A 14,308-nucleotide genomic window follows, 5' to 3' on the forward strand; every position below is an offset into this window, starting at 1 on the left:
GTTCCTAGAATTAGTATGATAATCAAAAGATTTTTCCAATAAAATGGAGTTTTCATGGTGAAGGAAAAAAGGGAGATTTGTGCATTTTTTGTGTATCTCCTTAGAAGGGAATTAATAAGCATGAACTTATGTTGAAAGTTATGTCATTTAGTATAAGAAAGTGACAAGAACACGTCTCATAATTCAATTGACATGGTCCCATGCATGTTATTTTGATGTAGATTGTGGGGTTTGAATGTTTGATGGCTTAAAACTCATAAATTAGCTATGAATCTTAAGCTAATTGTTGTGTTCTTAAACACATCAATGTATAAGACATTGGATGTTATTTTCGGATTAAGCGCGAAATTAGGAGTTTAGTTAATTGGGATTATCTCTTAAGGTATCAATGGAAATCAAGGAAATGGAGGTTTTCATGCAAATACAAAAGTTTAGAAGAAAATATGAAGATTGAAGAGACTCATATGATTGGTACTTAGATTAGGAAACCCAAATGTCATTTGTTTATAGGACAATAAAATATTTACCTATCTTCAAGTTTGAGACAATTAAACATGACTTCAAAATGATTTGACTCATTTTGCTCCCCTTCTAAGAAGGATTTTGACAATACAAGATTATTCAAGATGATGTCTTAGTCTTAATAGTGTAAATGTGTAATCAAGGAACATGTTAATTCGATTATTAAGTCCGGAAGTTGCGTAGTTCATTACACTACGTACTGATACAAATGTCAGTTAGTCTGGCTGAATGACTGGTAAAGACATAAGACTGTTGGAGTGATTGAAGTGTGAAATTAGTAGCTACATTGTATATTCTTATAAATAGAAGAGATGATGTCTTAATCTTAAAAGAGTAATCAAGGAACATGCTGATCGATTATTAAGTCGGAAGGTTGCGTAGTTCATTACACTACGTATTGATACAGATATCAACTAGTCTGGTTAAGTGACTGGTAAGGACGTAAGACTGTTGAGTGATCGAAGTGTGAAATTATTGGCAAGACTGACAACCTTGTATTCTTGTAAATACAAGATGATGTCTTAATCTTAACAGAGTAATCAAGGAACGTGCTAATAGATTATTAAGTCAAAAGTTGCATAATTCATTACACCAGATGTCAGTTAGTTCGGCTGGTAAAGACTAAAGTGACCAAAGTGTGAAATTATTGGCAAGAGTGGCAACCTTGTATACTTATAAATGGTACAAAAAAAGAAGGGACTAGAAATAGATGTACTATGGGACAGTTCATGGGTAAAATGACTATTTGATGTAAAGTTCATAAGATTTCTTTACTATGTAAGCACATGTATTTTATCAGTTTATGCACTGGTGAATTGGTGATATGCTGTAACTTAAAGTTAGATAATTGAAGCAAAGGTTTTAAACTGACAGAAGTGACAGAGTTACCAAATAGTCATTATATGTGACCGTTGCTAGGTTTAGGTCTTGTTTGACATAACCCAAGAACTATATTAGTCACTAACATCAGGCATCAGTAGCCAACTTCATATATCGGTACAACTGTAAAATTGTAGCGGTTCTGCCGGAAAGAGGTCATTCCGTTTGCATCAATGTCGATGATCAACTGATTGGTTTAAGTGATAAAACCAGACAGGCTCACAGAAATTTAGAGCAGGAATTTGGGTTACTCGAGATGGATTCAAGTCAGGCAAAAATATCGTCCTTCGGTCAACTCAAGCTTAGGTAAGGTCATCATCAGGTTAGGTAGAGTTTCGCGATTTGTATCCATCATCCCTGTATGTTCAGAGTAGAGGCATCAGTATCAGGAATTATATAGAGAAATCACAAACATCATAGGTGTATTCCCCATCAAAATTTATTTAATGGAGTCAACATACATGCATGTTCATTTACAAACATGGTACATGTGACGGTCCCGATGCATCACCAGAATATTAACCCAAAACCTTTGCTAAGCATTTTCCTTCAACAATAGAACTAAACTAACTACTTTTCTTGCTAGTCGGCGTCACTAGGTGAAGATGTTTCAAGTGTCTTGTTTCGGAACTTCACTGTCAGTAGCTTTAGCAGCTTCAGAAGGCTCACCAGAAGACGATTTATTATGAAGATTGCTCTTAATAGTTCCAACCTTAACATATTTACTCATGAACTTGTATTCCCAGTCTTGTAAGGCTTCAAGTTCAAAAGGACCGAGACCAGAGATATCACCGGTCAAATCTTTATCTTCAAATGACATCTTGGCGAGAGCTCTGCTAGCATCTTTGCCTGCAAACAACGCGTACGGTCCACCTGGGCCATAAAACATTCTGCAAATCGAACAATATGACAACGTAAATTAGGGCATAGAGGAGCTTAAGAGTATAACATCAACCTTAATATACATGTGCTAAACAGAGACGTCCATTTTGCGTTTTATAAAATCGGAACCTTCTGATATTACATCATGGTAAACTGGTATAGACAGCATAGTACTATAAAGAGTATGACACCTCTCACAAACTTTTCGGGACAGAGATAAACTAAAAACATCTACCACTAACAAGAGGCCCCCTTGCAGCAAAGTGAACTCAGAAAAAGATGTAACTTGTCAAATCTTTATAAATTCCATCATATAAGACATAAAAAAAATACAAAAGTAAAGCATAAATGAGCTGTAAACAAGAACAAATCAGTAATTAGTACTCCGTGTTTGAGAAATACCTTCTATTTTTCATTATTTCGCTTGTTTCGGAAATACCCAAATACCTTCTATATTTCAGTATTTTTCATAATTTTTACAATCTCTTATTCTCATTACTGTCCTAATACTTTTTTGCTAAAACTACTTAAATACCCTACAGGCCTACACTTGTCCTACTAGGCACTAACCCTTTCTTAACCTGAGTATATGTATTTGGACGCGTATTCATGTTTTTTACTCCTTAAATAGTACTGCGTACAATTTTTGAAAGGTATTTCGGAAACAAAGGGAGTAAGACTCTAAGAGGTGCACCATATTATTATCAGAAAGGTTTTACCCTCTCGTGCGCTGTTGTAGTGGCAGCGGCCAAGTGCCAACTTTTTCGATTAAGTAATAGAGATAATAAATAAAAGGACACCAAGGGGTGATGCTCAGGGAGTCACGGTTCATGTAAACCAAGTGCCAACAGGCAAGATACTGCTACTAGTCTAACTCTTGCTTGAACCAGATGTGCGGAAGATTTCTTCACAAGCATTGCAGAAGGAAATTAAAAGGGTCATACAATAAAGCTTTAGAATAGTAAGCTTATGATGTATCAGCAAACAGAATATCTTCATAATAACTACCGTAAAGTAATAGGAATATTTATAATAGTTGGGCTTCAACCATCACCTTAAGGCTTTGGTTGAGATGGTTCATCTATCATGGTATCAGAGCCAGTGTGACCGAAGGTCACGGGTTCAAATCCTGGCAACCTCAAAACTCCTCAAAAACTCGAAGTGGAAACCCGGCTCCAACTAACCACTCTTCAAGCCCAACGGGCATTTGAGTGAGGGAGCGTAATAGGAATATTTATAATAGTTGGGCTTCAACCATCACCTTAAGGCTTTGGTTGAGATGGTTCATCTATCATAAAGAGGCTTGGAAAATAACATTTCTCATTTGAGACCGTTGCATGGGACTAAACTCTGAACGGACCCAAATCATCCTTGTTATCAGCAGGGTTATTGTTAATGTCTTAGGAAGATGCATGCACTCCACGATAACGACCCGTACAGAGCTCAGAAGTCAGACAAAATGCTAGAAAAAAGGTCAAGTGAAAACAATAGTTGTACTACAGACTACAAGACTCACAGTTACGAGTAAATTATCAAACACCCATATTTAACAGATCGAAGACAGACAACGGCCACTTGCATACTGCAAGGCCATTAATGCCGAAACTATTGAACTCCTGAAAACATAAAATTATCCATAAATTACAGAAAAGTGAAAAGTGAAAAGCTTTCCAGCCATCTAAAGTCAACTAATACAAATAATTAAGGAGAAAAAGAATAGAAGCGAAAGGACAAAGGAATACTATGTTTCAGAGCTTGGACACCAACAATAATTTGTCTCAAAACAAATTACGTAATCAAGACTCAAACTTTGCTAACATCAGTAATTGACAAATTCACTACTGTATTTGATACGGAGTACATGGTAAAGCCATAAATCCAAAAAAAAACGAACAAAATACAAGTCAAAAGAATTGAATACCAGTTCAATTTAACGATTGATTACGGTAACAAACTAGCACCTATGTTACTCCGACACTTCACTTAACTGCCGTGTCGCGTGTCAGACATGTGTCGGTGTCCGACATGACACGACACTTCAACACTTAAATTTAGACCACAAAACAGGAAAATTCACCCCAAATAGCTGTGTCCAACACGCCGATACGTGTCGGCGTGTCTGAGTAACACAGACTAGCACTACTAGCAAATAGACACAATCTATCAGATACTATGATTTAATATTTCACTCCAAGAAAACTTAAAATTAAAACCCCAGATACTGACTAAAACTATCAGAGCGGTAAACAACATCCACTACATTATCCCAGTGCCTCAAGGGGTTCCTGCAAATTACGGGGTAGGAGGTTAGATGTACACGGACTTACCCTAAGTTAACAACACAAAGAGACTATTTGACTGTTTCCAAATACCCAGGATGAAAATACGTCGAGAGCTACATTGATTGCCACTTACAAAATTGAGAAAAGCTCAAAACTTTCCAGCCTCCTAAAACCAACTAATCCTAAATACCAAGCAGAAAAATAATAAAAGCGAAAGGACAAAGGTACACTATGTTGCAGAGCTTGAACATCAACAATAATTTATCCATCAAAACAAACTACATCATCAAGACGCAAACTTTGCTAACATTAGAAATTAGAAATTAGAAACTGACAAATTCACCATTTGATACATGGTATAAACAAACATCCAAAAAACCAACAAAATACATGTGAAAAGAAATGAATACCCAGTTCAATTTAACAATTACAGTAACAAACTAGCACCAAGAAAATTGAAATCCCAAATACTGACTAAAATTCCGGGCAATGGGGTCGGATATACGCAGCCTTACTCTTATGTTAGCAATACATAGAGACGGTTTCTAAGTGACCTATGATAAAAATTACATTGAGAATTGCATCAAATGAGTCAAACTTCACAATAAAAAGAAGCGCAACCAATGTAGCGAGTCGTAAACTGGAAAAAAAGGCACATAAAAAGACACAAACCTGCTTTGAGAAACATCATAGATCAGACCTTTAATAGCCATAAGCAAAGGTTTATCATTATCAGACCCATCATACTGTTTCAACTCTTCTTCAGTAATCTCGCCTAACTGTACAGGTGGAGGTAACGGTTTCATTTCTTCATCAGAAGATCTGGACTGTTGATCATAAGATGATGAACTTGATGATGATCGAAATAACCCAAAAACTGCATGGTAAAAAGCTAAACTTAATGCTACTACAGTGAAAAATGTTGCAGGACATAATCCTGTGTATACTGTTATTTCAACTTTCAGTGTTTCCCATAGTTCTAAGGCCATTTTTTGGGTGAAAGATTTGTGCTTTGTGGGTTTTGGGTTCAAATTCAATCTTTTATTGTGTAGTTGAATTGATTGATCCCGTTTTAAGTTTACGGCGGATATACCATCTTAAACAAGAATTTGTGTTGATTAATAGTAGAGAAAATTGGTTGGGGTTGGTGAGTTTAGATGTGTTTCAGGTACTAGAGATTTGTTTCACAATTTTCCAGATTTTTTTGTTGATTAATTTCTAAATTAATGGACTATATTAATTGGAATGGTGGATTTTTCTGACAATTTTGGGAAGTTATTAGCATAAATTTAGTACGAAATGTTTAATTCATGTTAGGTATGTAAATATGTCTTAGCCTAGTCATTAAAATGGAGATATAATAGCATTAGGTCCTCAAATTTCAATTCTTCGAAATGTAGTAAATTCACATTAGAAAATAAGGTAGAAACAGTAGGTCAGGCATCCAAAATACTCACGTTTCCAAGTGTTTCAATAAAGGTGCATCAGAAATACTTACAGATTCTGGAAGCTCTTTCCATATAGTAGAAGCACACTTCTTCGCCTGATAGAAGATGAAAAATTATTTGGCTGTTAACATTACTAACCGTGGAATATTCCAGCTCCTCTGGCTCCTTATTTGCTCCCTTCAAGGTTAAATTGACAAAAACATATTGAAGTTCACTCCAAAAAAAAAACATGAAAAATAATACTTCCTTTTGTCTCGGTCATTTGTTTACCTTTTATATTCTTTGTGAGTGATATTCTATTCAAAGGTAAACAAATGATTGAGACGGAGGGAGTACTTTACTTTATTTGCAGAAGGGATGCAATAACACGACATTCAAGTAAATCACATACAGCAAAATGTAGAAGGCACAGGTTCGAAGTCTGCCAGAATCTTTTCTGTTAAAATAGAAAGCATGATGAGTGCGTAATATGAAGTAAAACATTATTAATCTTTCTTCAAAAAATCGAAAGACAAGTAACTAACCCCAAATCTAATTCAGAACTAGCGATCAGAACTGGTGAGCTTAGCCCCTAGAAAACATCAACTCCCTCCTTCCTCATCTTCTTGGTAGATACCTTATATCAGATTGTTGCTGCCATCAACCTCCAAATTTTTCGGTTTTCTCTCTACAAGCAACAAATATCAAAGGCTTCAAAACAACAGTTTCACGCACAACAAGTGAACAAACACGCTTAAGTATTGCTTAACAATAGATTGTAGATGCGAAAAATTGCAACAAAAAAGGCTTTAGCATCCCCCCACGCGATAATAGGTAAGAACATTTGTAACCCAAACAGTATAGGCTAATAGAATGAAGATCACATTTCATTCTAAAATTTGAAGCATTAGTTTAATAATAAAAAAAGAACGAGAGGTGATGATGAACAATCGAGACCGCTAAATTGCAACAAACCTGAGCCAGGAACTTTGTCAAAAGAAAGGACTTTAAAGCTCTTCTGGCAAATTTTAGCCAGACTTGAGCAGTGCAGGACTGTAGGCCACGCTGACACCGTCAACTCCTTTAACACGAAAGGTGATCATGAACATTAACCCCTTCAACACTATAATAACCAGCTTTTAGAAGGCGTACCGGCCCACGAGGGGGGCTATTCTGTAATTTTCAAACAAAAGCAAGTTTTCATTTTTTTTCAAAATCCGCCACCAAAACAACAACAAAATATAATCATGAATTAAACTGAACAAACCATCTTTGTCTTTATGCGTTTCCGAGATTTGTTTAGCCATAATCTGGGCCTCCTTCCAGTAATAAGAATTGGGGGTTAAAGGGTAAGTTCCCCGACTTCCCCCGTATTGATGCCCAACACTCACCAACTTTCCCATCCTATTCAGTTATCGGAATTCAAATTACTCAAATAATGAACTCAATCAAGAAACCCTAACTGAACAATTACTAATAATTACAAAAAATCCTAGATTATAAACTACATCAAGAAACCCTAACTGAACAATTAATAATCGAGAAGAAACCCTAACTGAACAATTAACAATTACACAAAAACATAGATTATGAGCTAAATCAATAAAACCTAACTGAAAGAACAATTAATTAACTGATAATCGAGAAACTAAAGAGAGAAAATTGCAAAAACATACCAAAATGATTGATTGATTAAAATCGGCGAACAAGATAGTCGTTGATTTGGTTGAGGCACTTTTGAAATTCGCGCGAACAAGGAGTATTTATTTTGGGCCGCAATTTTTGGACCCTTGGACCAGCCCATAATCCAAAAGCCCAAACAATTAACTTATAATTTACCTTTTCAATCAAATAATCAAAAGCCCAAAAAAATTAGTTAATAAACTTGTAAAAAAATTATTTTATTTTGATAACCTGGAGTTTTGTATTAATAACTTGTAGATTAAAATATGTTAGTTTTTATTATAAAATGTCGTGTTGTTAAAATAAAATAAAATATAAATTAAATTAAGTGTTAGTTTTGGGCTTCTCTCCTTTTGAGTCAGTCCTATGGTATAGGACGGTCCTATAGGAGAGTTGCTGAACTTAAAATTACATTTACAAACGATTAGACCTGACAAACGGATTAACCCAGTTAGATATGGGTTGGTCACTTTCAAATTTGTAAGAATTTGGATTAGATTTGGCCTGGTCGAGTTATTTCGAGTTCGGTCTTTTTCGCGTCTATTACTCTCAAGTTATTTATGAATAATACAGTTTTGCATAATAAACATATGGATCGGGTCAGACTTGTTTGGGTCATGCTCGGCTCCTTAGGTCGGATGTCGCATCCCGGTCAATTTTGTTAGATCTACTAACGCTTATTCTTGTATATAAGGTGGTATTTTAGTCATACTATTCTTCCTGAAGATATTATTGGAATGGCTATTTTCTGGTTGACCTAGTTTTTTTTCCGGAACTTCGTCCCTCTAGTTTTGCTTGAGGTACTTTTGAGTGTTTCGCGATTGTTGCTTTTTTTGTGTATACTCCCTTGCAATCGTTTGTTTACTTATACCTATTCAATTTTAGGATGTCTTATTCAATTGTTTACCTTTTTATATTAGGAAGATTTTTTTATGGATAATTTGATCATACACATCTATTATGGTGCTCCACTAAAAACCATCACAATTGTCCCCTCTTTTTTTCTTAGTCTTTGTATTAAAACCAAATGCAAATAAATGACTCCGAGTTGAGGCGGAGGGAGTAGGTATTGGAAGTTTGGAACTAGGGGTTTTATCTGTTGACTAAATGACAATCTAAGGGTAAGATTATTGGTAGTCTTGAGATAAAACTTTGGTAAGTCTTAAGACAAGACTTACTCAAGACTACCAATAATCTATAAAAGTCTTGTTCCGGGTGTAATTCCAGAGCAGTTATTTGTTACCACCTCTGCTTGTAGAATGACGTCTTTGATTGAATCCTCCTTTCGGTCTCCTGAAATAATGAACAAACTGAGGGCTCGGCTTTGGACCGAGCGAACTCACTCCGACGCTCAAGTCAGTAAACTTAAAAGGATTAAGTCGTATGTTACTTGGCAAAGTATATATTGTAGAGAGATAAGGAAGATATTACCAAATTATGAGGTGTTTAGGTTAAATTGTGGATCCTTTTCTCAATGAGGGTTGAGGAGTATTTATAGACTTTCACCTTTTGTCACGTAGTGGCCAAGTGGCCAAGTGGCTAGCAGGTGGAAAGACTGATCTACCCTCGGCCGAGGGACCCATGGCAGGCCGGCGGGCCCTGTTGACTCGCCGCCGAGGGGTCCTGGATATGAGTTCGCGGATGTGTGCCCCGGCTGGCTAGTTGCCCTAGCCGAGACCCAAGAGACAGGCCGACGGGCTGCGTCGGTTAGGCTGTCTAAGTCGTTGACTTGCTGTGGATATCTTTGACCTTGCTCAATATGTTGACTTGGTCAGCGGGTGCAGAATATGCCCCGTCAATTTGCCCCCAGCGTAGTCTATGCCGTGGTATGGACCTTCGATGAGTGTTGAGCGTATTCTGCGCAAGTTTGAAAAAATTTCTGCCCCGGCCTCTTCTACCTCGGCTTGGTCCTGCTTAGGCCGTACCATATCCCCCCTCCACATGGATGTGTAAAGGGCATCCGATGTGGAAAAGAAAGTGACGCTGGCCGAGACCTGGGTTGAGAGTGCCGGTTGTTTTTGATTGCCCCCGGCCGGTGCTACCTAGCTTGGTTGATCATGTGGCCGGCGGATAACAGATACTTAGAAATTTGTTGAGGAAGATGAATAGGCAAAGAGATATGAAGGGGCGTGTTGAAGACGCTTGGTCACTGTTGCGTTGATTGACGTTCAACTGTTGCAACGATTGATGTTCCGGGTATGAATTCCGAAGTAGGTTTGTTTACCACGCTAGCTTTGTCGAATAATGCCTCTTCTAGCCTTGACTGCTCTCCTCGGCCTCTCCTGCAACAATGAGCAAACTGAGGGCTTGGCTTTGTGCCAAGCGTACTCACTCCGACGCTCAAGTCAGTGAACTTATTGTGATTAAGTAGAATGTTGCTTGATGACGTGTATTGTAGAGAGATGAGAGAGATAATACCAATTTAAGTGGTTCTTAGGTTAGATTTCGGATCCTTTCCTCAATGAGGATTGAGGAGTATTTATAGACTTTCACCTTTTGTCACGTAGTGGCCAAGTGGGCCAAGTGGCATAGCAGGTGGAAAGACTGATCTACCCTCGGCCGAGGGACCTATGGCAGGCCGGCGAGCCCAATTGACTCCATGCCGAGGGTTCTTGGATATGAGTACGCGGGTATGGGCCCCGGCTGGTAGGTTGCCATGCCGAGACCCAGGCTGGCAGGCCGAAAGGCTGCATCGGCTGGGATGTCTAAGTCATTGGCTTGCTGTGGATATCTTTGACCTCGTTCAATATGTTGACTTGGTCAGCGGGCACAGAATATGCCCCATCAATTTGCCCCCAGCGTAGTCTATGCCGTGGTATGGGCTCCGATGTATGCTGAGTGTATATTCTGTGCAAGTGAAAATTTTCTGCCCCTGCTTTTTCTCCCTCGGCTTACTTCTGTACAAGCCGTACCGCATCCCCCCTCCACATGGATGTGTAATGGACATCAAAATGTGGAAGAGAAGGTGCTGCTGGCCGGCGGATCCAAGGTTGAGAGTGCCGGTGTATTTTTGATTGCCCCCGGCCGGTGCTGCCTAGCTTGGTTAGTCGTGTTGCCGGCGGAGAATAGATACTTTAGGTGTTTTGCTGAGGAAGATGAATAGGCAAAGGGATATGAAGGGGCGTGTTGAAGACGCTTGGTTCTTGTTGCTTTGATTGACATTCAACTGTTGCGTCGATTGACATTCCGTGTACGCATGCCTGACATGTGTCTCTTCGTTGATTGGCTGACGCTTCATGGGCTGCGTTTTGATTGGTCCTCCTTTATGGGCCTTTGCCTATAAATACCAGATCTGAAGTGAAATTGGTTAATAATTTCATTCACTCTAAAAAATTTTCTTCTTTCCAAAATTCCAAGTCTTTCCCTCTCTTCCGATCTTCAGAATTTTTACGTCGGCGTAGCACTTTTCTTCAAGGTAAACCGAAAAACCTTTTCAACTTTTTGTTTTGTTTAAGTAATTGTTGTGAACCATGTCCTCTACTGATGCCGGTCCCAGTACCCGTGCGCCGGGGGGGTCCCCGTCGCGTTTTGATGAGGAGGAGGCGGTAGCCGCAATTCCATTAAGGTCGAGGGGCCCTAGGTCCCCTTCCCCCGAGTTGACCGCAGAGTTCGGAGCGATGGGAAGATGATGTTGATGATGAGGAAAGGAATCCTTCCGGTGCGGAGAGGGCGACGATCTTGCATCATTACGATGCCTGTACCATCGGCCCCAATCATGATTGGACCGATGGTCTCGCCCCGCCGCCTCCGCTCAATTTTTCAAGAGCACTTCTTTTTTGGCAAGGGGTACAACATTGTCATCCCTGGAGAGGGTCAGACCGTCTGTTGTCCTCCCCCGCGTCACATCGGCGTATATATGAGGCACTTGGAGTATGGTCTCCTGTTCCCTCTCAATATGTACGTCTCTACCATAATTCGGGCGATGAACGTTGCGGCGCGCAGCTTCACCCTTTGGCCGTTAGGACTATAGTCGGCTTCGTGTGGTCATGTGTCGCCAGGGGGGTGATCCCATCGGTAAACTTATTCCGCCGAATTCATTTTCTTCGAATGAATGTTCAAGGTGGCCGGGGTGGTATAGCGTCCGTGACCGAGCCGGGCTATCTCACCGTGCCTAAACTCACTTCTTGCAAGGGCCGGAAGGAACGGTGGGTGTATGTCGAGGTCCCGAGATGATTATCCGTTGCCTCGGTCTTTTCAAAGACCACGTTAACTTGCGGTGCGAGAGCAAAGGGGAGCGTGAGAAGATGATCCCCAAGGGCAAGAATAAGATGGACGCCGGGAATGTCTATCTTAATGAGGACGAGAAGCAGGCACTGAAGCTTTTCGAGGTCGATGATGATGGGGCGCCGAAGGTTTGGTTGCCCCCGACGCAAGTCATCTTGATGGACGAGCCGCTTTGCTATGTCGGCCTCATACCGGCCCTAGCACAGGGTGAGTGGGGTCGGTGTGAGGCCCACTTCTGCTTTAATGTTTTTCGTTGTTTGTTTCTTGACATGTCCCTTTGTCTAAGTTTGACTTTGTTTCTTTTACAGAGCACTTTGGTCCCGTTACGTCGAGCAACTCCTCGAGAAGATGGGGCTGGACAAAGACGGAAACGTTAAGGAGAAGAATCCGAAGGTCGATGTGCATGACCGCCGTCCGTCGCCATCGACCTCCCCGAAGGGCTTGGACGAGACGGCGGCCCGGGCCAAGGTAGCTGCTTTGCCTTGCCTCGTCGGGTCCGGAAATCCAAGTCTCACGGCGGCGACGGTGTCAACCTCGATTCCGCCTCTACCGCAGGTGGAGGTCGTTGACATTGTCGATGGAGAGGATTCCAATCTTTGGGATCTCCGCTTAGGCGTAAGAGGAAAAGGTCTACCCATGCCACCGATGCTTCGCGCTTCCCTGTCGCTCATGTTAATGCCGGCGCCGAGGAAACGGGTCAACCGGCCAAGAAGAGCAAGCCCTCCGGTACAGGTCTAACTTGCGGCTCAGATTTAGCCGGCTCATTAGATATACCTGATGACCGGCTCTCTGGTATGTCCATGAACGTTGACGTGGACTCTTTGGTTGAATTTTTTGTAGATCAACCGGCGCAGTCTGTCCCAATTACTGAGCGGCGAGTTGAGAAGAGGCCTATGCAGACGGCGGGAAAAAATGCCGACTCCGTACTCGCGTCGATATCCAACGACCAGCTCACAGCGGAGGGTACAAGGCTGAGCAAGAGGATTGGGATTTGGTCCGATCTGGCCGGCTCTCGTATTAGGGAGCAAGAAAAGGCTTTGGCCGAGACGGGACCGTTGATAGAGCAAACAGAGGCTCGATGTTGTTGCCGCAAAGGGGGTGGCCGGGAAGGCTAATCTTGACCTCCTTGCCGCACAAGCGCGGGTCGAGGAAATTGAGAAGCTGCTGTCGGCCGAGAAGGCCAAGGTAGAGGCTGCTGATTCTGCCGCCGCCAAGTTGAAGGAGGAACGGGACAGGTACAAGGGCGGCTACGACGTTGTTGTCGCCCAAAGGGAGGAGTCGAAAAGGGCGTATCGGCTCCAAGCGGAGTCGCATAGGGAGACTAGTGCTATCCTTGCCCAAAGGGAGAAGGATATTGAGACGCTTCAAAGCACGATTCTCCCTCGCATGTGTGCTCAGTATAGGGACCTGACCGAAGAAGCTTTCAGGGAGGTGATAGATGAGGTCTATCCGGATGGCTCCTTTCTGTGGACAAAATTTGACGAGCTGTTCGACGATAGGCTCGAGGCTAAAGAGAAGGCTGCGGCGGATAAGGCTGCCGAGGATGCGAGGGCCAAGAAGGAGGAGGAGGCGACCGCTGCAAAGGCGGCCCTTGCAGAGAAGACGAGGGCGGCCAAGGAGGAGTCCGCTAGACTGAAGACAGCTGAGGATGCTAAGGCTGCTAAGAAAGCTGCGGCGGATAAGGCACTGGGATGCCAAGGCCGCCAAGAAAGCCGAGGATGCTAAGGCCGCCGCCCAGTTGCATCTAAGTCGCTTACCGAGGGTAACGCTGCTGATGGCGGTAAGGGTAAGCAGCAACAGGCATAGGGAGACGGGCGGTCGTCACCAGGCTCACCCGGCGTCTCGGATAGCTTCAGCTATTCGGGGGCCAACTATTAAGCCTTTTCTCCCTGCCATCCTTTTGGCGCTTTCAAAGAACCAGTCCGAAACCTTTTGCTTTACTTTTCCTTGTATTTTGTAAGACCTTGGTAGGTAGAGTCTTGGCTTATCCCAAAGGGGACGGCCGTCGTCTGTGTTTCTCCTTCTTGTAACTCGTTATTTTTTTCTTAATGAGAATTTTGCTTGCTTTGCCTCTGGCTGGGCCGAGGCATTTGGTTTACCCCTTCACTTGTCTTCTGGCGTTAATTAATTGAGCGCTTTTCGTTTTTACCTTTGGCTTCAGCCGAGGCAGTTTAGAATGCGTATCTCAACTGTGTTTAACGTCTTTAAGCTCGGTCTTAATTTGCCGAGGCGATTCGTTAATTAATTGAGCGCTTTTTCGTTTTTACCTTCGGCTTGGCCGAGGCAGTTAGAATGCGTATCTCAACTGTGTTTAACGTCTTTAAGCTCGGTCTTAATTTGCCGAGGGTAGTTGCGTTAATTAATTGAGCGCTTTTTCGTTTTTACCTTCGGCTTGGCCGAGGCAGTTAG

General features: G+C 41.6%; 1 protein-coding gene across 2 annotated transcripts; it reads right to left on the reverse strand.

Moving 5' to 3' along the window:
• Nucleotides 1-1,308: 1,308 nt before the first annotated feature.
• LOC141606755 (membrane steroid-binding protein 2-like) lies at nucleotides 1,309-7,769 on the reverse strand. Of its 2 annotated transcripts, XM_074426035.1 has the most exons (8): nucleotides 7,669-7,769; nucleotides 6,968-7,165; nucleotides 6,538-6,680; nucleotides 6,405-6,449; nucleotides 6,064-6,190; nucleotides 5,238-5,442; nucleotides 2,071-2,291; nucleotides 1,309-1,758 (listed from the first exon to the last, which is right to left on the reverse strand). In XM_074426035.1, the coding sequence occupies exons 5-8, from the start codon at nucleotides 6,083-6,085 to the stop codon at nucleotides 1,664-1,666; spliced, it is 543 nt and encodes a 180-aa protein (XP_074282136.1). In that variant the 5' UTR covers nucleotides 6,086-6,190; nucleotides 6,405-6,449; nucleotides 6,538-6,680; nucleotides 6,968-7,165; nucleotides 7,669-7,769; the 3' UTR covers nucleotides 1,309-1,663. The 2 variants fall into 2 exon arrangements, with proteins under 2 accessions (XP_074282136.1, XP_074282135.1); XM_074426034.1 differs by lacking the exons at nucleotides 6,064-6,190; nucleotides 6,405-6,449; nucleotides 6,538-6,680; nucleotides 6,968-7,165; nucleotides 7,669-7,769 and having other exon boundaries at nucleotides 5,238-5,855.
• Nucleotides 7,770-14,308: the final 6,539 nt, after the last annotated feature.

This window comes from Silene latifolia, chromosome 10, assembly GCF_048544455.1.
Source record: "Silene latifolia isolate original U9 population chromosome 10, ASM4854445v1, whole genome shotgun sequence".
Lineage (NCBI taxonomy): Eukaryota > Viridiplantae > Streptophyta > Magnoliopsida > Caryophyllales > Caryophyllaceae > Silene > Silene latifolia.